Below are 25,905 nucleotides of genomic sequence, written 5' to 3' on the forward strand. Positions count from 1 at the left end.
TATTTTTCTTCGTATCGTTTTCTTAGTATGTTTGATTTGGTGATAAGTGGAGGCGTTGCAGAGACAAGGGTGGAACTAAACTGAGAAATACCGGCTGGTTCTCAGTTACTCGATTTTGACGCCTTGTGTTTCGTGCTTCGCATGTGACTCCACTGCCTTAATTCCCATCGTTCCGAGCTTGAATGACTTGGATAAAATACACTGTGCCTCATTTACACTTGCTCATATTTTCCAGACAAAAAGTTAATGGCGCATCTCCCAAATATCCTGGCAGCAACAACGCTTTTATTGGTTCCGCTATCGGGACAGAACCAATAATGGCGAGCCGTTATTTTTTTTTCAAATAAAACATTTTTTTTTTCAATTTAAATGTTTTATTTAGATTACAAAATTAAATCGTAATAAAAATAATCGTATTTATGATATTTTAAAAAATAAGACCTACGAAAGAATAATTTAGGACATTTTAATACCAATTAAGGCCTTAGTTTTATTTTGAAGACTTAAATGCCTTTTAAGACTTTTTAAGGACCCGCGGGAACCCTGTATATATATATATATATATAAATAAATGAACCTTTTTAAAATTAACATTAATGCCACATTTTTTTACTTTGAGGGTTAATGCTTTTGCCACAGACACGAGCAGAAAGTCTCCAAAGTAAAGTAGTCCGGTTTCGTTCGGCCAGCTGGTATATGCATCAGCACATTCGGAGCAAAAGGTTATCAACAGTTTTGTTATGGTCATTTCTCATTGGAGGAAAAAACACAAGGAGTCAATGAAGCGTAAATAAAGCATTGCACTAAAATGTTTGCAGTCATCAGAGAGGTTTAGTACGTTGTCAATACTATCATATTTTATTGAAACCTTTTTTTTTTTATTAAAATAAGGGGTTGAAAAATAATTAGCACTGAGCTTCTTGTTTTTTTAGACATTATGAACATAAGCAAACAAAACATAAAATTGTAATTCTTTATGAAGAGTGGAACAAAATTCAATATTTTAAACTTTAACAAATAAAAATCAGAACAATAATAAGTAAAGGTTATTTTCTTAACTTATTTCCATCTTAATAATCAATGGAAAATGTCTTAGTTGCATACAGCAATCGAGCCCTTTTTTATAATTCTGACCAGCGTTTTGCATCTTTGGCTGCCGTTTTGATTTACCTTTGAGGATTTAAAGATTCACACTTCTCTAAAACATTAATGTTACTTCTTGTCAAAAGAACCATTTTAGTCAAATTAAAAAACCCTTTTCTGTCCCCTTATCTGACAGACCACTTTTGGGTTAAACCGTTTTTTTGTGTTTTATTAGGGAAAAACCTGGGCGGAGGGTACTTATGCCGCTGGAAATAGTTTTTGCATCTCTGTGCTCCTTAATGTGCAACTACATATCATGAGAAATTATTGCAAAAACAAACAAAAGAACCCGCCCAACAATAACTTGCAGAGAGAATGATAATGTTAGAAAGGTTTCCAAAAGCATAATTCAAGGCTCTTGTATAAAAACTCACCCTGAGCTCTCAGAATCACTAAGATGTTCATCCTTCATCTCATCCAGATTCAGGACGCCCTTCACTGTTGGGGTTTTAATGCGAACTCCTGAGGCCCTGTTGGATGCGCTTGGAAAAGCGGCTTTACGGGGCTCCTCCTCTTCGCTGATGCCCTCTGGTGGCAGGAAGTCAACTTTACACTTCTTCGTGACGATGCGGTCCGAGAGGGAAGACACTCTCTTCATGCGGACGTGGGAACGAGGCCGAGGGGCTGGAGGTGGCGGCGGTGGTGCTGGAGGTGAAGGAGAACGTGGCGATACTGGAGATTCGGGCTCAATTAGAAGGCCAGGCGGTAGAACCAGTGAGGAAGGACTCATTGTCCGGAGCCCGGTCCACTTTGGGGTGTAGTTACTCGCCATTGCTTGATTGATGATCGCCTGGGCGCTCTCGGCGGGACTCATCTGGTGAGTCTCAGTAGATAAGGCAGGCTGTCCTGCAGCCTTGGAGGACTTTGATTTCCTGGATGAACTGGACTCCTTCTTCTTCTTTGGTTTCTTCAGCTCAGAGGCTGCTTCATCTTTCAGAGTTTTTGTATTTTTTCTGGGCTTCTTGGAATTGGATGAGGCCACGGCGCCGTTGCTGTTGTGTGTGAGCAGCTGTGTAACTGTGGTTGGGTTCTGAGCCGACGGTGTGGCGGTAGCAGAAGCTGCCGTCAGGCTGGTGCCAGGTGGAGCAACAGTCATGTTTCCAGCTGCAGCCAGTGTGGCTGAGAGAGCGTTGCTCTGCAAAAGACTGGCAATCTGGGTGACACAGTTATAGGATGAGGAATTCGGAGTGGGCAGTTGGAATGCATTGTTTTCAGGGTTCTTCACAAAGATCTGCCCAAGGCGGTTCACCAACAAAACATGAGGAGTGGGATCTACATTCGGACCTCCGACCTCTTTCACAGTAAGGATGGCGTGACCAGGTAATGCCTGAGGCAGCACCTGCTGGTGAGGTTCTATCACTTGCCTCTGAGAGGAGAAGTTGATGGAGATTGTGTGGCTGGACATTGCTTCCTTCTGTGTAGTGGAGGAGCTATAACCGTTCAGGACCACAGGAGCAGAAGTGGTCTGCAGCGGTATTGGAGTGGCTGCACCCTGTGCTAACAGCCCAGGAAGAGTTGATACAGAAACAGAGGAAGAAACAGCGGTGCCAGAACTGAACGGATGCGTCTGAGCAGAGAACAGAGCAGCGCAAGTTTCCGTTGGGGAACCAGTCCCTAAACAAGCTGGTAATGCTGGATCATTCTGAGGGTCATTCAGCGGCGTTTGGATAACATCTCCTACAGGAGTAAGGGTTGTCAGTTTAGAGGACAAAGGCTCAATGCAGGGGAAGTTCTGGGATTCCTGAGGTGGTGCTACTGGCTGAAGTGTGATACTGGTTAGAGGAGGATTACTGAAACCTGGTAAACAGGGATACACCTCAAGAGAATCTACGAGGCATTGCGAGGGGGTTTGCACATCTGTAGGCATAAAAGAGGGGGGCTGGAGAAGGCCCAGCGTGGAGCTCTGGCTATTATCAGCTGAATCCATCAGATCAGATGTTATATGGTTCGTCAAAACAGCAGGTTCTTCGGCTGAAGACGTAAAGTTGGGGCCGTCGGACTCCGAGTTCAGGGCTTCGCAGATTTCACTCTGCTGGCTTTCAGGTCCTTGTACAACAGGAAGCAGTTCAGTGAAACTTGGGTTTCCGTCACATCTCTCAAGCACAAGCGCCGCTTCAGAGGCAAAGCCTAAACTGGAACCGGACGACAACGGGTCTGAATAGCACGTCTCAGGCACCTTAGTGAGCAAGTTAGGAAGAGCCTCGACACCTGGAGTAGGAGGTATAGATTCATGATCTATCAAAGGAGTGTTTGAGGCATCACAGGATATCGGCGGACACTGGGGGGGGCTGTCAGCTGTACCTTTTCTAGCACCTGAAGGTGCTGCTTGGTTGTGGTGAAATGAGAGATTAGCTAATTTGGCTCTGTTTGTGATTTCACTACTTTTATTATGAAGGTCTTTTCTTTTTATCTCATTTTTCCCAGGTCCATCAACCTTCTGAGAATCATCGGTAGCCGCTAGGCTTGCGTCACTCTCAGTACCGTCATCTATCCCATCCAGCTGAGCCAAGGGCCGGGTTGAAGAAGAGGAGCAAGGAGACTTAGATCGATCTTTGGATGCTGGGCAGCTGACTACAGTTCTTGAAAAGTTCAAGTAGTGCTCCATATCATCATCTGAGGAGGTGCTTCCCAAATCTTCCTTTGCCGAGGCTGCAGAACGTGGAAGATTTGCAACAAGGGATTTCCTCTTCCGTACCTCTTTGGTTCTTCCCCAAAACTGCTCCGCATCATCACCTTCCACCACTATCTGCCCCCCGCAGTTCATTGCCACACCTTCGTTCAGAAGTGTTTCTTCAATCTCCAGTTCTGTTCGCATCTCCTCACCCAGACTTATGCTGGACTCTCTGTGAAAGGAGTCGTATGGAAAATGGTCACCGTGCTTGTCTACATCGCCATGGGGCGAAGCGCCGTTTGCTGGAGAGACGTCTTCTGGCTCCGGTGAAGCTAAAAAGTTGTGCGGCACCTCAACTGAATCGGAGCCACTCAGATCAAAGGACAGGCGGCTCCTGGGTAACTGCTGCATGGTGGTTGTGTTCTCATGCCAGTGAGACTGAGGGAAGAACGATGTGGCGCGGACTGAGGAAGCGTTTCTACCACCGACTGAGCGGGATGAATTCATCAGGTTGTCTGAAACACCGAGTGGAAACAAAGGGGAGGTTGGGTGAGGAGATTTCCCGGCACGGAGGGTAATGGGTCCGGTTAGAGGGGCAACGGGGGGCGGGGACATACGACTCTTTAGGCCTGGTGTCCCAGAGTGTGGGCTGTGGCGGCGAGCTCTCCGGGTCTCCTCTAGATCACTTATGGTCAGGATGTGGTGGGGTTTAGTCTGAACTACACCTAAGTAAAAGAAATAATGAATTAGAACATAGTATCTTCTGTTTAACATGGTTTATAAATAGGATCTCTTAAAAAAAAAAAAAAAGAAAAAAAAAGATTACATACCTGGACATGGCAGAGGACGAGACAGACCTCCAGCTGGTCGCCGATGAAGAGGATGATTGGGGATTTTTGGCTTTGTACTATGATCAGACTTTGGGGGAAGACAGAGAAGATGGGATTCCTCTGAAGGGTGGTGGACTTCCGTTTCCTCTGCCTCTTCGACAGAAGCTCCTGTAGATTCATACCAAACATTTAAGACAACTTTAGCTTCTTCGATCCTACTGTTATTTGCACATTTTTCACACTCTTACTAATAGTCTGGTATTCTTGTAAAGATAAACAAGCTGGCTTTAAATATTTTTGAACAGTCTTACACATTCACACTTCTTTGAACAGATTATTTTATTTTAACATCAGCATGTTTTTTTTCTTACACTGCATAGTGGATGTGAAGACCATATCTTTATTTTCTTTATCACATCTGCTATCTTTCTGAGTCACTGCTGCTATGTGTCAAAGTGGTTCCATTTCCTGTCGTTTTGCTGCTGCTACACTCGGATAACTTAATTCTAATCAAACCCTAAACTGTCAAAGTATACTACGTGACAAAAATACTTTTTCCATTGCTAAATTTACACACCAGGCAGTTGACGTGGACTGTGGGCGATAGTGTGATTGTCTCCCTGGTCTGGCATTTCTTCAACAGGCTTCTCCTGGACAACAGGCCGCACCTCCCGAATTTTACAGGTATATCTGCACCGTCGCAGTGGGTTCAGGGTACTCCAGTACCATCGAGAGCACCTGGAAAATAGTTATAAAATCATTTAACTTACTTTAACCAAACTAATATTAAATTCAACTTAAGGTTCACCTTTAAGTAATGACTATCTATTAGAATTGCTTTAGTAATTTAATTGAAAACAACAGATTTTGTTTATTTGAGTGAATTCTGATCATCGTTACTTAAAGCTAGTGAAAAATCATTTTTTTTAGTACTGCATAAGACTAGTAAGTAATTTAAGCAGGTGTTGAAACTGATGACATCATACAGAGATTACTGTAAATTCCCTGTCAGCAAAATGAAGCAAGAGGATTTAAGAAACATATTTCTCTCAAGCGCTCAAGAATTATGCCTTCTGCTCATTTTTTTTTTTTTTTATACACTTGAGGTAGTGTGTTCTATGCTCCTTGTGAAGGAGTTAGTCATTGTCAGCCGGAAAACACTCAAGTCAGCTGTGATCCCCATGACTGCTGGGGATAGGGTTCTCCTTTCTGGATTAAAACTCCTTAGTTATGACAAAATGATGCAAACTATAGGAGAAAAAAAAAAAAATAAAAAGCTTGAAATATATGATTCTCTGTAATAATAAAGTAGGTTAATGTTATTGTCCACATCAGTGGAAACATTCACAAGTTATAACCACATTATATCAGAATAAAACGCAAAATTTAATAAGTCGATAAAAACCAACTACTTTCATGTTAATATGGAAGTTTCAGCTTTCGAATTGCATGAACATTTTGATTTTAACTACCCTATTTTCCAGACTATAAGCTGGCGCTTTTTTCCCCACACTTTGAATCACGAGGCCTATAATAAGGTGCAGCTTTTCTGCTGATTTTTCCTAACTGCCAGAGCGGGGAGTCAAAGTTGGAAATGAAAGAATAAGTGGCTAATTTTCTTTTAGCACAAGAACATGCTAGCAGCAGGCACAGCGGAGAAAAAAAATGTCCTGAATTCACACATTTTGACATTTATTTCCCGCATTAAAGCTGCCAAACTAATGAAGAGGCTGGGCTCAACTCCTGCAAAGCTGAAATAAAGAGCTGATGAAGCCCCGTCTTTCAGATGTTGTAACTGCGAGCAAACAAGCTAACAAGAGCTAGCATTCTTCTTCTTCCCTACTCCATGGGATAAATGTAGAGCTCCCCCTACAGGTTTGGCTGGAGACAGTTCAGCTGCTTATAGCCAGCACAGTGCGGCCTATGTATGCAAATTTAAATTTAAGAAAAAAGAAAATTTGTGGGCGTGGCAAGGTGCGCTCTATAGTCCGGAATATACGGCAATTAAAATGCATGATTTTATTTGATTCATTGTCTATATTTGGATACAACATACTTTATAAATAATTTGTTTCTTAATACAAAAAAACCCACTACTTACTGAAACCCAACAGGAAACAGTTTGCCTTTGCTGGCTGAAAGCTCAGACAGCATACCCAACTTTTCAATCTGCAAGGAACCTATGAAGCAAAGCCAAGAATACCAATTATTAGGGCAAATTAGCATAAAAAAGCAAAGAGAAAGTTTTCCATCAAGTATGAGATGAACAATATACCAATCATAACATTGATCAGTTCTGGCTCTAGTCCAGTGAGGAACTTTCTGCGAAGGCTGATCCCTTCAAAGTCCACATAGACTCTGCGGTTTACTTCAAACTCCTGACCAGTTATCATCTGGAAAACAAAGGGAAGTTCACTTAAATCCCAGATCCACATGGTTTCTACATCCAACAGAGGACCAGAACTTACCCTTCCACTAATGAGATGTCTGTGTTTGTGGCAGTAGACCTTTTTATCATCCTGGAACACACACTGTCGCGAACGGGCACACATGAAATGGTAGTTGCTTTGACAAGATGTCAAACAGCAGCCCACGGTGGCACCAGTCTGATTACAGCGCTCGCATCGCTGATAAGGTTGTAAAAGAAATTGTGGAGAAACAAGCAGAAATCTGAGTCCTGAGCAGCAAACAGTTGAAGGTTGCATATGAATATCCGAACTCTCTGTGCTGGTCTGCAAAAAAGCACAGGTTTCTACTTATGTACTTTAGCGGATTTAGCAATAGAATATCTTTTCACTGACCATCAGCCGCCCCCTTGTCACAGCGCTGTGTACATGTAACAAGGAGCCATTATCTTCTTCAAAGACCTCAGCAGACCACAAACAGCAGTTGACGTGTGCCCACTCATTCTGGCCAAGGTAGAGAAGTCTTCCTGCTTCCTGCAGAGTCAAAGAAAAGAGTTAACACTGCTAGAGTGGTTGGAAGAAACCATGTTTCTGTTACTGGATTTCCTACATTGGGTTTGAGATCTCCATATTTCTGACACAAGGAGCACTGCCTTTCATCCTCTTTGGACCACCCAGTGTCCAAGTCAGCTTTTGAAAGTCTGCCTCTTTTTCCTGCAACAACAGCAGCAGCAGCAAAGAAAGAATAAAGTAAGCATCTTTAGTAACTAACCCCCACAGAGCCTCCCACCATGATATTAAAAGAACAGGGTTGCCTTTGAGTTTGGCTGTCCGGCTATTTTTGAAGTGGTTTCGGCTCAGTGAGTCCCCTGACATTGGAGAAGCCGCGTCCTCCTCTTTTATATCCAGTGTTTGTAGTCCGTTGTCATCCTGAAGGAGGCCCAGCGGGGGCCTGGACAGCAGCTCCTTCCTCTCCTGCCACTGAGCGTAAACATGTTCCGTTGTGGGAGGATGAACAGCAGTCGACAGCATACCTCTAAACAGAGACCATAAAGACTTGGATTATCATTTGCAGCATATTTCTTTTCTTGTGATAAACATGCAAAAACACATGAGGCTAGGGAATACTGTCATTTTGCAATTTGTGAACACTGTCAAACTTTTAAAAGATCATCACAACTCACGGTGTTAAGTCTTTGGCAGAAAGGTTCCACAGCTTTGGGTCTTGGCTGTTAAACCAGTTAAAAACCTCTTCCAGAAGCTAAAAAAGAAAAAAAAATTACCCAACAACAATAAATGTTGAATTTCAACCCAAATTTACTCACAATTTTTTTTTTTCATTCCCAATTTCACTAAACTTTAAGTGTAAAAAAGCCCATCTATGGGTATAAATTAGGTCAAATGAAGGGAGTTCTGCATCCTTTGGCCATGCAGTACCTTTAGGTAGTAAGAGCGAGCCAGAGCAGTGGGCCTCTGCTCCTCTGGGAGATGGTCTTCCTGCTCAAGCCTTTTTCGTATCACTTGAACCACATCTTCATGGAACATTTTCTAAAAAAAGACAAGAACAGGAGTATTGATTTAGCCACGGATCATGACTTTCAGATATCAGGTAATGTCAGTTAAGTTTCCTTCCTTATACTAGACAGCTATTACTATGAGCTTGTTGGGAATGGGGAAGTAATCCTCTGAGTGGTCGAAGCTTTCACACAGATGACAATAGTAAAACCACCTACAGTAACCTTTCTCAATATAAAAAACCCGACAGTGTGAATGATTGCATGTATTGTGTGATCACATTGTAGTTTCCAACTGACATCAATGAATACAGTAGTAGACATTGCGCTGCTTATAGTCAGCAAAAAAGGGAACCAGCCAAAAGGGAAGAGCAAGAAGTGGGAAAATCATGAGGAAAAACATTGTGAGTTCCTATGGCAAAGCCTATGACGAATAGAGTATCTTTGTCAATTCATGCCCAAAAGAAGAGGTTCTATGTGAAATAACGAGATGTTGCTATACTGGAATCTTCCACATAACAAGTTAGTCACAAAAATATCTCTGAATCATCCATCTCAGACATGACATACTTCACTTAGTAAAACCAAAGTGCAATCTCCAGACAAAGCAAAGGAAAAGGTTGTCTTGAAAAGATGCTTCTTTGAGTCAGAAAATAACAGCAAGGCCGCAGCTTGTGACATAAACCACAAGACAGAAAAAATATATAACATAAAGGTGAAGTGCTGACGTGTGAGAGCTCCTACAGAGGAAGTTAAGGGTGCCAGCAACGGTTCTATAAGCAGCTTATATATTACACAGAACAGTTTCAATAGGTTCTGCAATTCAACATTAACATAAACATCTGATATGTCAAGTCTAAAGGTCACGTTGAAATAGATCGGTTAAAGAAGACTTTTAAGAAGAGGAACAACACCTCTTCCTCATCTAGAAATTTTTGCCAAATTACATTGTCCAACAGATACAAGGAATGTTGTACTTACCAGGGTGGTGTAGAGGCCTTTGTCAAACTTTTTGCCAACAGCTCGGAGATCACAGGCTGGCTGGTTTTCAACCACACTGTCAGGATCGACCAGCTTTTCACACTGAAGCAGAAAACAAAATACAAATGAAACCAATTCAGACTTCAGTCTATCCAAACAAATTAATCCTTTTTTCAAGAGAACCACAACAATGTCTTGCACAATTTACATCATCATCAAACATACTACACATATGAAAAAGAAAAAAAAAAGTCTCCATGGCATACGTTTTTATAAATAAAGGTGTAGAGCTTTCTTTATACCTGTGAGCATGTGACAAGATGCTGTGTGAGAGTGGAGGAGAGCAGGCATGCCAACACCTTCTCCACCCCAGCTCTGAGCTCGATGTAAAGCAGCTCCCTCCAGGCGCTCGGCTGGGTCACACTGCATGGCCGGCATGAATACACCACGCTTTCAGGCAGGCTGGACAGGATCTCATACAGCTCATCTGAAAGCGTTAGACAGCAACATACAAATTTCAATGCTGGGATAAAATTCATAAAGTGAAGAAGTTTAAAGAGATATAAACACTTTCTACAAGGCACCAAACAGAGATCAATCCAAGCAAGGTCAGGCAATTAAATAACGCAAGCAAACAACATCTAAAACTTAATGTGAAACAGGAAATGCTTTGGTACCACTGACAGCTTATCAGGCTGTCCACCTAAACCGACAGGCTGAGCTGCTAACAGTCCTATAATAATTCTGAAGAAGCTGCAGAGATACAGAGCTGCAATGTGGTTCAGCTCGAATCAAATGCATGTTTTATCACGACTACAAAGTCTTGAGATATTCTACTCAAACTCGAATCCGTTAGAGAATATGTTGAGACCTTAAAATCTTATCTTTACAGCAGAGATGGCCCAATACATTGGCCAGCATTTAGTTCTTGCGTCAGCTGACAGGTGAATGTGTTTGCTGATTCCTTTATGGCATTCAGCAACGTTAGCTCACATGATGCTAATTTGCTGGGTTTTTTTTGTTTGTTTTTTTCATTTGTTCATATTTTTTTTGTTTGCCCCTTAAAAGGAATGAGGCTCTAACATTAGTAAGAGATTTCAATGTTTAATTTGTAAAAAAATCTTAAAACAAGTATTATTTTTCTTGCAATCAATCATTACTGATAGTATGAGATTACATGTCCATAACACAATCTCAGTTCAACTAGTTGAAGTTTGTAGGTTTGACATGATAGAATATGAAGTAGTTCAAAGGATATACAGGTCCTTCTCAAAATATTAGCACATTGTGATAAAGTTCATTATTTTCCATAATGTAATGATAAAACTAATGTAATGATAAAACTAATGTAATGATAAAACTTCATTCAAACATTCATCTCTTTAGCAGAAAATACTGCTTCAATGCGGCGTTGCATGAAGGCAATCAGCCTGTGGCACGGCTGAGGTGTTATTGAGGCCCAGGATGCTTCGATAGCGGCCTTTAGCTCATCCACAGTGTTGGGTCTTATGTCTCTCAACTTTCTCTTCACAATATCCCACAGAATCTCTATGGGGTTCAGGTCAGGAGAGTAGGCAGGCCAGTTGAGCAAAGTGACACCATCGTCAGTAAAGCATTTACTGTGAGCAGGTGCCAGGTCGTGCTAAAAAATGAAATCTTCATCTCCATAAAGCTTTTCACCAGATGGAAGCATGAAGTGCTCCAAAATCTCCTGATAGCTCGCTGCATGGACCCTGCCCTTGATAAAACACAGTGGACCAACACCTGCAGCTGACATGGCACCCCACACCATCACTGACTGTGGTTACTTGACACTGGACTTCTGGCATTTCCTTCTCCCCAGTCTTCCTCCAGACTCTGGCACCTTGATTTCCAAATAACAAGTAAAACTGAGCAACAGTCCAGTGCTGCTTCTATGTAGCCCAGGTCAGGTGCCTCTGCTGCTGTTTCTGGTTCAAAAGTGGCTTGACCTGGGAAATGCGGCGCCTGTAGCCCATTTCCTGCACACGCCTGTGCACGGTGGCTCTTGATGTTTCTACTCCAGACTCAGTCCACTGCTTCCGCAGGTCACCCAAGGTCTAGAATTGTCCCTTCTCCACAATCTTGGTCAGGGTCCGGTCACCTCTTCTCATTGTGCAGCATTTTCTGCCACACCTTTTCCTTCCCACTGTGGTGCCTTGATTCAGCACTCTAGGAACAGCCTATTCGTTCAGAAATATCTTTCTGTGTCATACCCTCTTGCTTGATGGCGTCAATGATGGCCTTCTGGACAGCAGTCAGGTTGGCAGGGTTACCCATGATTGGAGTTTTGAGTGATGAACCAGGCTGGGAGTTTTAAAGGCCTCAGGAATCATTTGCAGGTGTTTAGAGTTAATTTGTTGATTCAGATGATTAGGTGCATAGCTCGTTTAGAGACCCTTTTAATGATATGATAATTTTGTGAGATAGGAATTTTGGGTTTTCATGAGCTGTATGCCAAAACCATCCGTATTAAGACAATAAAAGACCTGAAATATTTCAGCTAGTGTGCAATGAATCTAAAATATATGAATGTTCAAGTTTTATCATTACATTATGGAAAATAATTAACTTTATCACAATATGCTAATATTTTGAGAAGGACCTGTAGATATAACTGTGCAAAGCACTGCATTTGGGAGTATCATTAAAGCCATCAATTAACAATCACCTGTTAGATCCTCACACCTGGCATGTACCCAGTGGTTGCATGAGCCGCACTGCATCATCTGGCTATCGTAGTCATTGTCTTCATAACATTTGAAGCAGATTGGACAATAATTACCTAAGGAAAAAAAAAAGTTAATAAATGAAAAATTATAAATTGATATAAATTAATACAAGAGGTAGCAGTCAAGTCAGTAATGAGGCCATGAAGTGGCAGAGCTTAAATCTCCACTCACCCTGATCAAACAGGATTGAGCAGTCTGGACAAAGGCCTTTGTCATGGTTCCAGTCCGTGTCCCAGGTCTTTCCTGGTGTCACACCACAGCTTTTGCACCGGATGCATGTTGTACAAACCTGCAAAAGAACATCCCTTTCAGCCAGATAATAAAGCATAATAGAACGATCAAAAACATTTCTGGGAATACTAACCCAGGCTTTCCTTTTCTTGTTTTGCCTTGGATAGTTTGGTCCCAAGCAGGAAGCATGATAACAGTTTTGGCATCGTTCACACTCCAATAAAGGCTGACAAAAGCAATGTTGGAAAGGGGGAAACAATTTTAAGCTGTTCTGCATTTCTGTTTTTAGCAGCTAAAATAAGGAAGTTTATCCTTTGCTACCTTGGAGAGTCTGTTTTTCCCTCCACAAACATGACAAAACTTGCAGCGTCGACAGCACCAATTTTCTTTATTTTCCTCTGAGGGGCGGTCAGCAGGGTCTAGGCAAAACTGGTGGAAGGGTTCGCAGCATACTTGGCAGTAGAGCATCTGTAAATTTAAAACAGGTTACTTCAGACATGACATCATGGATTCATTAATGGACATAGAGGTTGACTCCTTGCCCCTTTGCAAATTTAGTTATATAAAGTAAAGTCCATATCTGAAATATGGGATACAAATGTGCTAGAAAGGAAAGATTTAAATCAGCGGTGGCTGACCAAAAGAGGGCGCCGCCCCATACCCAATGACCGTAATTAAGAGATTAAAAATAATATATATATATGATAATTTAACTTTACATTAAAATGTAAAACGAAATATATCTCTACATTTTTTTTAGATCTATAAGATCTATATTCAATCTTTAATGACTAGTAAAGCCTCATTCCTTTTTTATCGGATTGGTGACGTATTTCCGCCCTAGGGCGCAAAAATCTTTGCCCTTTGACTCTCGTTAAAAGTTGTACATGCACAGTAGCTTCAGAAGGGCAAGATTTATGTACAAAAAGTAAACCTGATAATGAAATTATGTTTTGTTTTAATAAATTGTTTTCATGCACACAGAGAGAAGACACCAAAATACCAGGAAATGAAAGTAAAAATAGTTGAATAGGAAAAATACAAAAAAAAATCCTAAAATAAATACATATAAGAAGAAAATAGGATCATAGAGTATGATCTGAGGTATTGTGGAGGAGAAATCGAGAAGACTGGAACATAAAGGGAAAAAAAAAGAACCAGGAACTGATCTAAAGTTGATCCGAGGCAGAACAAGGTCTCAGACGCATAGAAAGGCCTCAGGTATTCACCTCATGTTGTCCTTTACTGGCGCAAAGGAAGCACACGTAGGGCGGCATGACAGGTGCAGAGGTCAGAATACTCAAACCACCCATATTCCAGACATTCTCCAAAGTACAGTCCTCCTGAAAATAAGAAAATAAACCCCAACAGTTACAGTAGCTCTTTCCACTAACCCACCTCTGTGATGTATTTAGAAAAATGTATGTTTGACTTTTTTACTTATCAGCAAAGGATAAAATGTTTTTCCCAATGGTTCTGCACAACTAATATACAACCCTCTGATTTTATTTTGAGTAGAATAAAGTACGATTATCTGATTAGGGAATTTCTAACAAAACCCTGACCCCTGCTGGCCATAAACTGCATAGAACTCTATTGAGTTTGGTAACTTTAAAGGGGAACGCAGTTTTTTTTTTACATTTGGCCCTTGATTTTACATTATTAAATCATGTTCTACTCACCTATATGAGTTTTGTGTCATTTGGAGCCGTTCTAAAGATATTCCATTAACTTATATCCAAATAACGTCTTCCTATGAGCAAACGAGTTGAAGGCACAAACTAAACTGTTCATAATTTATTCTTTATGGTACGCCAGATTTCATAACATGTAGGCATGCATACCATTACAAACAAATTATGAACAGTTTAGTTCAAGGCAGAGGCTGAAATCATCCATGTCATGCTGCATTCATGCAGTTATCCACACAGAAGGAGCCCAAACCAAGTACTGAGATCATCTCCACTGCAAAACTGATCTAAAGCTAAAATGTGTTGAATTGTGTTTTCCCTTGATTTGAGCAGGTAAGAAAATTATCTGCCGATAGAAAATGTATTTCTTCTGAAAAAGGATAATGACCTTGAAATAATATATCTACTCTTATAAAATGCAAATACATTTATTTCTAAACAATTCTACTTTCAGTTAATTTTTATGCAGTGTGTTCTTCTATACATAGATAAACCTTTCAGTGGTCTGCAATTAAGTTTTTATTTTTAGTTCTTACTCTAAAGAAACATTAACTAAACTCACATTTGGGTTTTTATTTGGTCTTGAGTTTAAATAAAACCCCAAAATATAGATTTTTGATTAATTAATTTACTTTTTTGAATCAAGTTACCAAACAAGACTTTTCAACCAACTTCTAATTTACAGAGAAACACCTTTATTTATTTTCTTTTTAATGCTGTAGCACTTTAGGTGGAAGACATGCTGATTAAACATGGCAACCACAAAATGATTTTTTTCAAATCCAACCAATCTGTGTTACTAGAAGAGCCTTGTCTTACTTTGAAGTCCACCCTGAGTTTGTGAGTTGGTTTAGAAGACTCGACTTCCCGCTGCTCAAACCCATGAGCAAGGGCAGCAAGGACACTGGGGGGGGTTTGCTCCAAGGGAACCTGAGATGGAAGCGCCTGCAAGACAAAGCCAACATTAACTGAGACAAAGTAGAAGTTAAATAAAACGGGTAAGGATGCTTAGCTCTTTTTTTTCTTTTTAAGAAAACTTGTATATAATAAAGACAAATATATGGCCAGAAGGTTAAAGACATGCAGAAACGTTTTGTTAGCAGTAGGGCTGCAACTAACGATTATTTTTAAAATCGATGGATCGGCTGATTATTTTTTCAATTAATCGATGAATCGGACAAAAAATATTTTTTATATTAACCTCTTTATTCCAAAATAAACATTTTAGACAGAACAAGCAAGCACACAAGTACAGGTTGCTCATTAACTGTACTGGTGCAATATGAAAAATAAATGTTTGTGTTAAAACTACGCAAACTTACATGAGAAATGTAGCTGTACATCCACAAAATATAGGGTACTTTGTTTCATAAAGCTCAAAAATAGACATTTTTGTTTTTAAAAGCCCCTAAGGGGTTCAAACAATAGGCCCCCCCATTTCAACAAATTAGTTTTTTTTAGACTAGAAGAGTTCTGCCTTTTAAGAAAGGAAAGAATAGCAGTTAAAGTTGCTACTTGAGAAAATACTTAACCATAGAGATAAAAATAGCCCTGTGATTCAAATTATAAATTGTATTTGGAATAAAAATGAGAGAACTAGGGGTGCTAAAAAACACATCCTCCAAAGACAGATATTTACATGGGAATGTGGCAGATAATTAATTGACATATTACTGATCTTGCTGGATTTTATTCTGCTTTACTTCCATAAATTGCAGGATCTTCTTTACTTTATCTTTGCCAGAACATTTAAACTTTAAAAGCCTTGCCCTCATAATTTGCAAGTTAATTTATTTATAAAGTAAATATAAACGCTGCTTAAGCTAATTCAAATGAAATTAAAAGTAAAATAAGTAGCCAACCTTATCACTGTCTGTAACCTACTAACACGGTAAGGAAAGCATCAGATGAGTTACCTGAGAAACTAACGTTACGTTTCCCCTTTAAAACGAAGTAAAACATGGTGGTTCCGTGCCATGTTAATTTGTTTTGACAAAAGTTGCATGTTACGACTTTTTCCACTTTACAAAGAGCAGGCTATTTTAATTATTGTGATCAATTTGCGCCGTCAATCCCGGCGCATGCGCGCTTCATTTGCAGTCTGGACGCTGAGGGTAAACATCCTGCGGCTCTGACTGCAGCGCTGAGAGGGACTCCTGCGGGAGAGGGAGAACAGGGTTGGGATGGGGGAGGCGCCCCACGGCAGAGTAGGAACGATGCATGCTTTCACGTAAGAGTCTCCAAAAGCCGCCAGTGACACCGTAAAAAGTCGCCAGATTTGTCGCTAGTCGCCTTTTTGAAAAATAGTCGCTGGAGGGGTCTGAAAAGTCGCTGAGTTGGCAACACTGCACCAGCGGCGCTGGCTGGCTCTGCCGTATTTTTTCTTCTTCCCCCGTTTCAGTCAAGTGGATGTGATGACGGCGGCCGCGGATGACGCATTAATCGCGCGACACAACTAATCGATGATAAAATTTGTTGCCAACGCTTTTAAAAATCGATTTTTATCGATTTTATCGATTCGTTGTTGCAGCCCTAGTTAGCAGACACATTACAAGGCATGATTGTTCATGAACAATTTCGAAATATGTGTTCACAAGTTTGCCCTTTGGTGGCATGGCAGCATTGTGACAGAGATATTGAAACAATAGTGTGTCAAAGCCGTAGAATAGAACATATGTATGGAAGCCTAGAGGGAGAGTTCAAGTTACTTACAGAAGCGTGATTTTGGTTTAAAACAAGACAACATAAACCTTTACGATGAATTTTTGAGACGAGTCATTTCAAGAAAATGGATGTTCTCAGATTATTTATTAACTTTGGCCTTGAAAACAGCTTATCTAGTTTTTATCTTGATGAAGATTCCAAAACTGCTATCCAGTCCAATCAGAGTTTAACTGAGAGTTTGGATCATCTTTACTCACCTTCTCAGGTTTCCGTCGACTCTGTGGTACCCGATGTGAACTGGATTTACGGTGTCGGACTTCATCATCTGAGAAGTCTTCAAAGAACCCGTCCAGGGAGACAAAGTCTTTGGGACAGCAGACAATAATCAACTTTTATAGTAGCAGCAACTCAAAATGGTTTTCCCAGTCAAATGCCAGGTGAATGGCAGCCAAATGACACCAAAATACCCTTCAACTTCCAGCCACTGGCCTTCTCATGGGTGTGCATATTTTGTTACTCTGACTACAACCTTTCACTGAATTACAGGGTCTGACCAGAAGATAACGCTTCTCTTTAGATCTTAATGCCCTCAAATCATGACAGAAGGAATATTATAGATGTTTAAAAAGGAATTTTAAAGGACAAGCCAAGGCCCCATAAAAAAAAAATGGGGAAAGTTTGAATGGCTACTACTGTACTACCATTAGAGGGTATTATAAGCCCATGGCTTCCTGACTCTTCCAATACCTTGGTTGAAGCGATGTCCAGCACCCCTCCTTCTTGCTGGTGAGGCAGAGCTCGATAAAGCTTTGTTGTCAAGGTCTGAGTCGTAATCCATCAGGTTAAAATAGACGCGTGGCTTCACAACGCGCTTTGGCTGCTTCCTTACTGATGGACTGTGACCGTCTGTGTTGGGACCAGATGGCGAGTCCCCACCACCCTCGTTGCCTTCGTCATTGCTTGAACAACCCCCGCTGAAGGAGGACCGCCTCCGCTTAGACGAACCTTGTCAAAGAGGACAAACAAAATGAAATAGCTGAATAAGCATCGTTACACACTAGAGTGTAGAGAACACATTTAGTTGCAAATTAAAGCAAAAAAGTACTTTTGGGAGCTGTTCTGCCGCTAAGTCTGCGCGCTTTCCTCTCTTCAATCTGATCACATCTCTTATACCTTGTGATTAAAGAAAGACAAAAGAATAATTATTTTTTCTGAACACTGCTGTATAATCCAACAAGTACTCATTATGTTGAACTTACACACAACATTGTCGTTTAGTGTTAGGGCCACCAAACTTCGGCTTGTCGAGGCAGTTTATGCACTTCCCACAATCCTCCTCGTGGTTGCAGCCCTTGCAGATGCCACACCGCCGCGAGCGGTATCCGAACGGCCCGAGGCCTTTCTTCTTCCCAAAGTTGGACGGCTTTTTAGACTTTGTTGCCTTAGGATCCGATAGGCTGGGGCTGTCTGACTCTGATGGAGACCCAATATCTGCAACAAGAGCAAACAGATCAGCAAGGAGCATGATCTACAGAGACATCTTTTCTCATTAGTTGTGCAAATAGCATCTGAGCCTAAAGCCCTATAGTCTACAACACAGATATTAATAGGGTTATAAAATAAATCTAAAATGTTTCATTTTCTATTTTTTTACATTTTCATCTGAATATTCCCCATAAATAAAGGTAGATAAAAAATTAATAGTTTGTACCCCAATGACAAAAGAAAAAGCTATTAGTCATTCTGTTAGTTTTGATACATTTTTTTGGAAATAAAAGAAAGAATAACTAGAGTTGGTATATCTTTAACATTTATATTTTTTTAGTTTTATTTCATCTTTGACAATTATTTTTAAAAGCCACTGTTCAGGGTTAAAGTCTGAGGTAAGAATCGACAGCTTTCTGAAAACCAGCAAACAATGTTAGTTTAATCTTAATTCAGATCAAAATAATATCTCCCTTTAAAAAAAAAAAAAAAAGACATTCTAATTATATAGTTTATGTGGCTCAAAAAAAGAGAAAACGAAGAGGAGAAACTTTCTTCCAGATTCAATTCATCACAGGAACATTCAAGAAAGCATCTAATAGAAAAATAAAATAAAAAATAATGCAGACTATTAGTATAACAACCTTTAGGGATAGCTGACGGGGAAATGCCGGATCTTTCATGCAGCGGCAAGGCACTCAGTCGGGGAATGTCATCAGGTACCATGGCTCGGGGCTGGCCCAGGACGACGGAGGCGGCGCGACACACATGCTTGATACGTGGGCCGCCTGCTCGCCGGAACTCCTGGCACAGTGGAGAGATGAGCTGTGGCTGTGGGGAGAACCAACAGCGTTAGAAGAAAAACACACTAGAAGCTTTAAAGACGGATCAATGCTCTTCCCATGTCGGTGTATTGACGTAAGGACTCACTTGTCCTTGAAGTGGCTCTGTCTTGACAGGAACCTGAGGACGAGGAACCTGCGCCCTCTGCTTCCTCCTATGTCTTTTTGAGGCAATATCTTGGGATCGGGAAGCAGCGGTGCCAGATAACAGCTACAAGGTAAACAAACAGGCAGGCGTCACTTCAAGCGAAGGAAAAAAAACACTTCTTTACTGGATTTCATCATGGATATGAGGTTCCTCCATGACAGGAGCTTATACAGAGAATATAGAAAATATTAAGTAACTGTGCTTTATGGTATGACTAGATTAAACTGAAATAATCTAGAAAGCTCTGAAATGAACCAATTCAAATCCTACAAACACAGTTTAAAAACTGCCAATTTTGATAGGGGGCTAATGGTTTAAGCTAAAATTGTTTCACAGATCCTCAGATCAACAATGAGCAATAAAAGTTATATGCTTTTATGGCCTTAACACACGGGGTTTCTGACAGCTCAGCTTTGAAAACAGATGTTCAGTAGAAAGTCAGTGACAGCCCACAAGGAGGATAAACATAAAAACGTATCGGCCTTGACGCTCAATTCCGATATTTTTGTGAAATCTGTTTCCTTTTGCGTTGCCGTTCTCATTTCAAAATATATGCGACTTCTATGTGATCTCCTGTGTAAACTACAGTCATACAACGCAAGTGTCCTGCATGCGCAGTAGAGGACGCGATGATGTCACAGGCCAGCGTGCTCTATGTTTACGGAAGTAAACATGGATGGTAGTGCCGGAGCGCATCTAGCGAACTTCCACAAACATAAAAACACAATCTTTTTAAGATCGTTAAACATAAATACTGCTCTCTGTATTGTCCGCCATGGTGTTTGTTTTTCTTGCCGCTTCTTCATAGCAAGACCCAGAATAGTGACCTTTGTGGATTATTAATGGCGTTCAGGTCAGATGAACGCGACCTGGCTGTTCAGACGCAGGTCGCATTTGAAAAGATCAGATTTATATCGGATTTAGGACCACACAGCCAAGTGTCCTGGGTCGCATTGGAAAAAAATCAGATCTCTGTTGCTCAGACTGCCATGAAAAGATCATATTCAGGTCGCATATGGGCCAAAACATCGGATTTGGGTCACTTCAGGCTGCAGTGTTAATACTAGCCATAGTCTCAGTCATTGATAAAGTAAAGGAGCTTTGGTACACTTTGTTTACTTGATTCCAAAGGTATAACAAATCACTTAAAAGCACTCGATGTTTCCCACTTTTGGGAGGCTGTTATTTTTTAGCAGGACTTGGTTTCCTTCTGAACTGCCCGAAGTACTGATATATGCTTCTATGACTGTGGTATCACAAATCTGCTCGCCTCAAACATCAACATTTTTTTACTGACCAGTAAGATCAGATCAAGATTAAAGTCTTGCCTACATTAGCCTACATTATGCAAAAAAGGTTTAACGTCTTTTTGAAAAAGAGCAAATGCACTAAATAGGAAATTGAAACAAACTAGTCGAATAAGTCGTTCTGACATAGCAAACATTTAGCTCACATGACTGACTGATCAGCTGTTCCTGCTGCTGGCGTCTCTGAATGCAAGTGATAAAAACGGATTTCTCTCTTGACAACTCTGGCTGATATATACCATCACTAGTACTAGCTAACAAGATAGTTACATTTGTTTAAAACCTCTGTCTATCGCTGATCTGCGGTCAGAGCTGGAATTCTGATTCTATTTCCTGTTTATTACCACCGAGGTTAACGTCGATACATGACATTTGCATTGCTTGGTTAATCCGCTCCACTAGATGAAAATTTGCATTTTCTTTAATTGACATTTCAAAGGTTTGCCTAAAATTTGCAACATGCTTATGACCTGAAAGTCGATAAGAGAAGCTACATGGTCTTCCATCACACCTCAGCAGAACCACAGGTTAACTGTCTCCCAGAGATCCGGTTTGATGTTTTACGGTTATTTCATGTAACTCCCTTCTAAGATACCACTGAGATAGTCTTAAGGCTTTGGAAAAAAAAACTGTTGTTCCCTAAAAGAAAAAGGGGACGGAGCTTCTGTCTCTGTTCTAAACTAGATCCTTAATCCCCCTTGATTTATCCATCTCTTCTTAATCCTTGGAGTCAGTAGTGTAGGTTCATGTTTTAATGTGTTTCTTATTTTCCATTTTAAATCCCATCTACTGTAGTAAGCCTTATTGGGATAGCTATTCCCAGCTAGTGTGTGGAATCTCTAGAGGAGACAAGGTAGGTGTCAGCTGCGACTAGCTTTAGGTCAAAGAGGGTCGGACACATTATTAATTTGACACTAATAAATAAATGTCATGAAAATTAAAGTTTAAAATGCATCACGGTACTTAATGAATCTAAACAAGTTTCCCTTTTGAGTTGAATTACTGGAATAAATCATCATCTTGACAATATTCCTGACAATATCAATGACCATATTAATGTGTTTTTTTTCCACCATGTTTTTATTCTCCAACGTTTACATTTGATCACTGCAGCACTTTAAGAAATGGAAATGTCATGAGAGCTGTACAAAATGAAATTTCATTTTGTACACACCCTCTGTATACAAGATGACTATATAGTTTGTCTAAGTAAGTATTGTTACCTTTGGTTGAGATGCTGCTAAAAAGCATCTCAACCAAGATCAGAAAGCTATTTCTGAATAAAAAAAATCTTAAGTTTTCAACTCACCCCAGATGACTTTAGCTGTTTCTGCTGGTCAATTTTAATGAGTTGAACCTTTGCTTTCCTGAGGAGATTCAACATCCGTTTATTTGCACTAGTGAGGCGTGGCCTTTGTGGCGCTCCCCTCTCCGTATGCCCAGGAGGAACGCCTTCAGCTGCGTGTGATTTCTGTACCGACAGCCCTCCTTTAAAAACAACAAAAAAAACGCCTGCTCATGAAGCACCTTTGTTTTCACCATTGATAAGCATCATTTCTGATAATTTTTGCTGTCTTACCTGAGTCACTTAAGGCTGAGTCTTTTACTGCTGATGCTTCCTCTTCACATTGCTTCAAAGCAGCGGCGTAGGAATGAGGAGTCCGAACACAGACAGAAACCTTTCGAACCACCCCTGGACTGTCCAGGTCTTCGATCTTTATCTTGGACTTTTCCTTTTCTACGTTTGTGTCCCGCTGTCTCAGACTGATGCTCATGACCTCATCGTCGAGTCCCTCTGCTAAATCAACTGGAGGCAAAGTGGGTTTGCACGTAGGTTCCAGCTCTTGTGTGATTTTGCTTTTTGGAAGTCCTAAGACAGGCTTTTTAAGTCTCTGGTAAATGTTCAGGTGAGCTGCCTGCTTGTTAAATTTGGGCGGACTCTTCTTTTTCAGAACCTCTGTGAGGTCTGAAGACAGTTCTGGGAGCTTATCTGCTGTGGTAGATAAAAACAGATCCTCACATTTGCTCTCTGCGCTTTTATCCAGTGTAAATAACTCCTCGCAGGGATCTTCAGGAAGATTCCACTTGAAGCTAGCGTTCTTTAGAGGAGACTTCTTTTCGTTTTTCTCACTTTTACAGTCAAAAAACAGGCTGTCAGCTAAATCAATGCTGTCCTCCAGGTCCTGAGCTGAAAACAGATCAACATCCAGCTGAGCTTCGCTCAAAATGTCCTCGTCAATAGGAAAGATGGGAGACAGTGGCCTTTCAGGCCCATCCTCTCGTCTCTTCCCTGGACGAATGTTCAAGCCCAGCTGTAAACCCTTCTTTGGAGAGTGCCTTCGAGGCAACACAGACATGCCAATGTCATCCATGAACCTCTGTGGAGTCTTGATCACTCGGGAGGACCTTGCACTTACCACAGGCATGATAAAGTGCTTGATGTTTTTGACAAACTTTGACTTGCAAGGCTGGGCATTCACAACATCATGCTGTTCAGTGTCCACTGGAGTGTCGGCTTCTTCTTGCTTTAAACTACCCTTTTCCATTCCCATATCAATCAGGCTGGAAATGATTTTAGACCGAGATTTTGACTTTTTAGCTCCAACAAAATGCAGGCCTGTGTGCTTCTTTTTGTATTTTTTCTGTACTCCGATGAGCGTCGCACTGTGGGGAGGAGTGGGGCCTGTCAGAAGCAGAGAACTGTCATCATTAGCCTCAAAGGAACTTTGACTTTCATGAGATGTAAGTGGAGCAAATTTCCCATCCCTGCCTCTGTGCTTGTGCTTTTGATGCTGACCAATTAGGTTTTTACGTTTCTTTTTTAGCTTTTTGTAAGGTTTCTTAGATATAGTTTGAGCAAATGTTTGACTTTTAGACACCACTGACTGCTGACTGTCCATCTCCTGGCTGTTCAGCTGTTGCCCGTCTTCCAAATGCTGCCCTTCTTCCGACCGCTGCCCGTCTTCCAACCGCTGCCCGTCTTCCAAATGCTGCCCTTCTTCCGACCGCTGCCCGTCTTCCAACCGCTGCCCGTCTTCCAAATGCTTACTGTCTATAGACTGCATATCCGGTTCTTCTTTTACTGTTGGGCGTACCGGTTGTTCTTGGACTTCTACTGACACGGAGTCCTGTTTGGTCTCCGACTCTGGTTCTGTTCTCTCCTCTCCCTCCGGCTGACTCACCTCTTCGACTAAAGGCTGAAACTTTTCCAACTGAGCGGGCTCCGTGTTAACCTCAACAGCGTCGGGGGCCGTCTCTACGGTGGCATCAGGTAAAACCAAAGCCTTCGGCTTTCGACCCATCTTCTTTTTCTTGCCTTGCTTATTTGTTCTGGGCTTTTTAGGTTTGGAAGGCACTGGTAATGGCTGAGCCTCTTCAATCTGCGGCTCTGGCTTGTTCTCCAGTGTCTGTGGAGAAACTTCAGCCTGCATTTGTGGTGGACTATCTGGGACTTTTGGTGTTTCCTTTTCTAGAATATCAGGGGGGTTTAAACTGGTAGCCACTGGGGGATCTTCGGCCAAATTAGGACATGAGGTTGTTGTAAGAATTTGAGGGGCGGACTCTTCAGAGGAAACCTGAGAAGAAACTTCGGCTTTCACCTGTGGCATTTCTTTCTCTTGAGGACTTTTCCTTAACCTTCGTTTCTGAACGGTTGAAGGTTTCTGGCTGACACATTTCTTCTGCGGTGACTCAAGACTTGATGCCCTCCTTCTTAGCCTCCTAACCGGACTGCCCTCAGTATCCTGTAAAGAAGACATCTCCTCTTGAGCTTCTGGCAAATCCTTCATATTTTCCTCCTTCTTTTCAGGTATAGGGCTAACCTGCTGAATGAGAAAAGACGGCTTAGAGCTTTTATGTTTGCCGGGAGAAGAGACTTTTTTAATCTGAAGAGGTGGTACCTTCCCGCAATCTGCTTTGGAGGTGTCTTGCGTGGGAGTTTCAGGCGTAGGATCTGCTTCAGCTTGCACATTTAAACTTGATGTTTCAGAGTCAGCCATGCTTTGTGGATCCTTTTCAACATTGTTCTGGCTTTCAAGCGGAACCGTGCTTTCCTTTTTGGATTTTCTACCCTTTCTCTTTGGGGTTTTCTTAACATTGGTGTCACAAAGAGGTGCCTGGTCCTCTTTGCTAACAGCCTCTGTTGGTACCTTAAGGCTATCTTCTGCCCTCACAGTTGGACTTCCTAATTTGACCAATGCTAAAGTCCAAATATATTTTTTCCGTTTTTTCTTACGAGACAAAGTCTTCCCACTGGCTTGTGCATCATATTTAGGGTTTCTGATCTTTATTAACTTTATGCTGGGGACTCTCATTTCCTCGATTTTAATGGGCACACTTTCACCGGCATGTGCAGATAAATTGTCCGGTTCTGTGGATAATGAGCCCTGATTTTCTGGTACTGTAATATCTTTATTTAATCTTCTGCTTTGCCGTCTTCCTTCTCTATGCACTGTTGGTTTGGCTTGAGCTTTTTGTGAGATTTCGGTCTTGGATTCGGGCTGAACAGTTGCAGGTTTACTCAGACTTTCTGTTTCAGAAACAGCGTCTGTTGTGTTTTTAGAGAGGGGGGTAGAAACTCTCGCACTTCTACGGGTAACAAGTCTAACCCCAGAACGCCGAGGCAGGGCAGCTCTCTTTTTCTTTACATCCTTCGCGTTCAGTTTTTGCTTCGCAGAACCGCTTTCCTTATCCATGTTGGTCGGTTGCTTCTCTTTAGATTTTTGGTCACCAACCACAACTTTGGCAGTAGTCTGGCTTAAAGGCTCTGCTACCTTTACAGCAGATCTCCCACGCCTCCTCATAGGTACGGTAGCTGCTGCTTTCTCCCCGGGGCTGAGTTCATCGCTGAACGACTCTGTTTTCAACTTGATATGAGCACTTAAAATCTGATCAGCCTGATTGTCCTCAACATCGGGCTGGTCCTGCGCTTCTTTCAGTTTTAACTTTCTATCCGCTTTTTTCTGAGGCTCTTTTAAAGTTTTCACCTTCTTTTTGGCCACCAACTTAATAGTAATCCTTGGGGCTGTAGCCGATGCTCTGCCTTTAGCTGACCCCTGGTCCATAGTGTTTTTTCCTTTTGACGGCTTCTTTGAATCCCTCGCCGGTTTTGTTTCTAGAGATATGTCCTGTGTTTCCTCCGCAGCTTTCTCTTCTTTTACAGGGTCAGGCGGGATAGCCTCATCAATCGCTGGCACTTTTTGTGGCGGCTTCTCACTTTTTCTCCTAGATTTTGTGCTGACAGTGTCTCCTACAAAAGGAAAAGAAAATGTAACATCCAATTTAAATAGGAAGCCGTCTGATCT

The 25,905-nt window shown here is 41.4% G+C and overlaps 1 protein-coding gene across 5 annotated transcripts in view; it reads right to left on the reverse strand.

Moving 5' to 3' along the window:
- kmt2b (lysine (K)-specific methyltransferase 2B) overlaps nucleotides 1-25,905 on the reverse strand; it is a 38,863-nt gene that overhangs the window by 9,597 nt on the left and 3,361 nt on the right. Inside the window, exons 3-30 of one of the 5 annotated variants that reach the window (XM_015376884.1) lie at nucleotides 24,502-25,850; nucleotides 22,182-24,423; nucleotides 21,912-22,090; nucleotides 19,236-19,358; nucleotides 18,950-19,136; nucleotides 18,080-18,311; nucleotides 17,926-17,993; nucleotides 17,568-17,825; nucleotides 17,078-17,184; nucleotides 14,976-15,101; nucleotides 13,695-13,808; nucleotides 12,787-12,933; nucleotides 12,599-12,691; nucleotides 12,406-12,523; nucleotides 12,174-12,287; nucleotides 9,787-9,971; nucleotides 9,485-9,586; nucleotides 8,427-8,537; nucleotides 8,174-8,250; nucleotides 7,805-8,025; nucleotides 7,600-7,703; nucleotides 7,386-7,523; nucleotides 7,053-7,211; nucleotides 6,860-6,977; nucleotides 6,686-6,764; nucleotides 5,162-5,322; nucleotides 4,585-4,752; nucleotides 1,518-4,479 (exon numbers count right to left, since the gene is read on the reverse strand). In XM_015376884.1, coding sequence (XP_015232370.1) covers nucleotides 1,518-4,479; nucleotides 4,585-4,752; nucleotides 5,162-5,322; nucleotides 6,686-6,764; nucleotides 6,860-6,977; nucleotides 7,053-7,211; nucleotides 7,386-7,523; nucleotides 7,600-7,703; nucleotides 7,805-8,025; nucleotides 8,174-8,250; nucleotides 8,427-8,537; nucleotides 9,485-9,586; nucleotides 9,787-9,971; nucleotides 12,174-12,287; nucleotides 12,406-12,523; nucleotides 12,599-12,691; nucleotides 12,787-12,933; nucleotides 13,695-13,808; nucleotides 14,976-15,101; nucleotides 17,078-17,184; nucleotides 17,568-17,825; nucleotides 17,926-17,993; nucleotides 18,080-18,311; nucleotides 18,950-19,136; nucleotides 19,236-19,358; nucleotides 21,912-22,090; nucleotides 22,182-24,423; nucleotides 24,502-25,850 — 10,042 coding nt within the window. Of the gene's footprint in view, nucleotides 1-1,517; nucleotides 4,480-4,584; nucleotides 4,753-5,161; nucleotides 5,323-6,685; nucleotides 6,765-6,859; nucleotides 6,978-7,052; nucleotides 7,212-7,385; nucleotides 7,524-7,599; nucleotides 7,704-7,804; nucleotides 8,026-8,173; nucleotides 8,251-8,426; nucleotides 8,538-9,484; nucleotides 9,587-9,786; nucleotides 9,972-12,173; nucleotides 12,288-12,405; nucleotides 12,524-12,598; nucleotides 12,692-12,786; nucleotides 12,934-13,694; nucleotides 13,809-14,975; nucleotides 15,102-17,077; nucleotides 17,185-17,567; nucleotides 17,826-17,925; nucleotides 17,994-18,079; nucleotides 18,312-18,949; nucleotides 19,137-19,235; nucleotides 19,359-21,911; nucleotides 22,091-22,181; nucleotides 25,851-25,905 lie in introns of all 5 variants that reach the window. The other 4 variants (XM_015376883.1, XM_015376882.1, XM_015376881.1 and 1 more) reach the window with 4 other exon arrangements.

Source organism: Cyprinodon variegatus, unplaced genomic scaffold (assembly GCF_000732505.1).
Source record: "Cyprinodon variegatus isolate N-32 unplaced genomic scaffold, C_variegatus-1.0 Scaffold143, whole genome shotgun sequence".
Taxonomy (NCBI): Eukaryota; Metazoa; Chordata; class Actinopteri; order Cyprinodontiformes; family Cyprinodontidae; genus Cyprinodon; species Cyprinodon variegatus.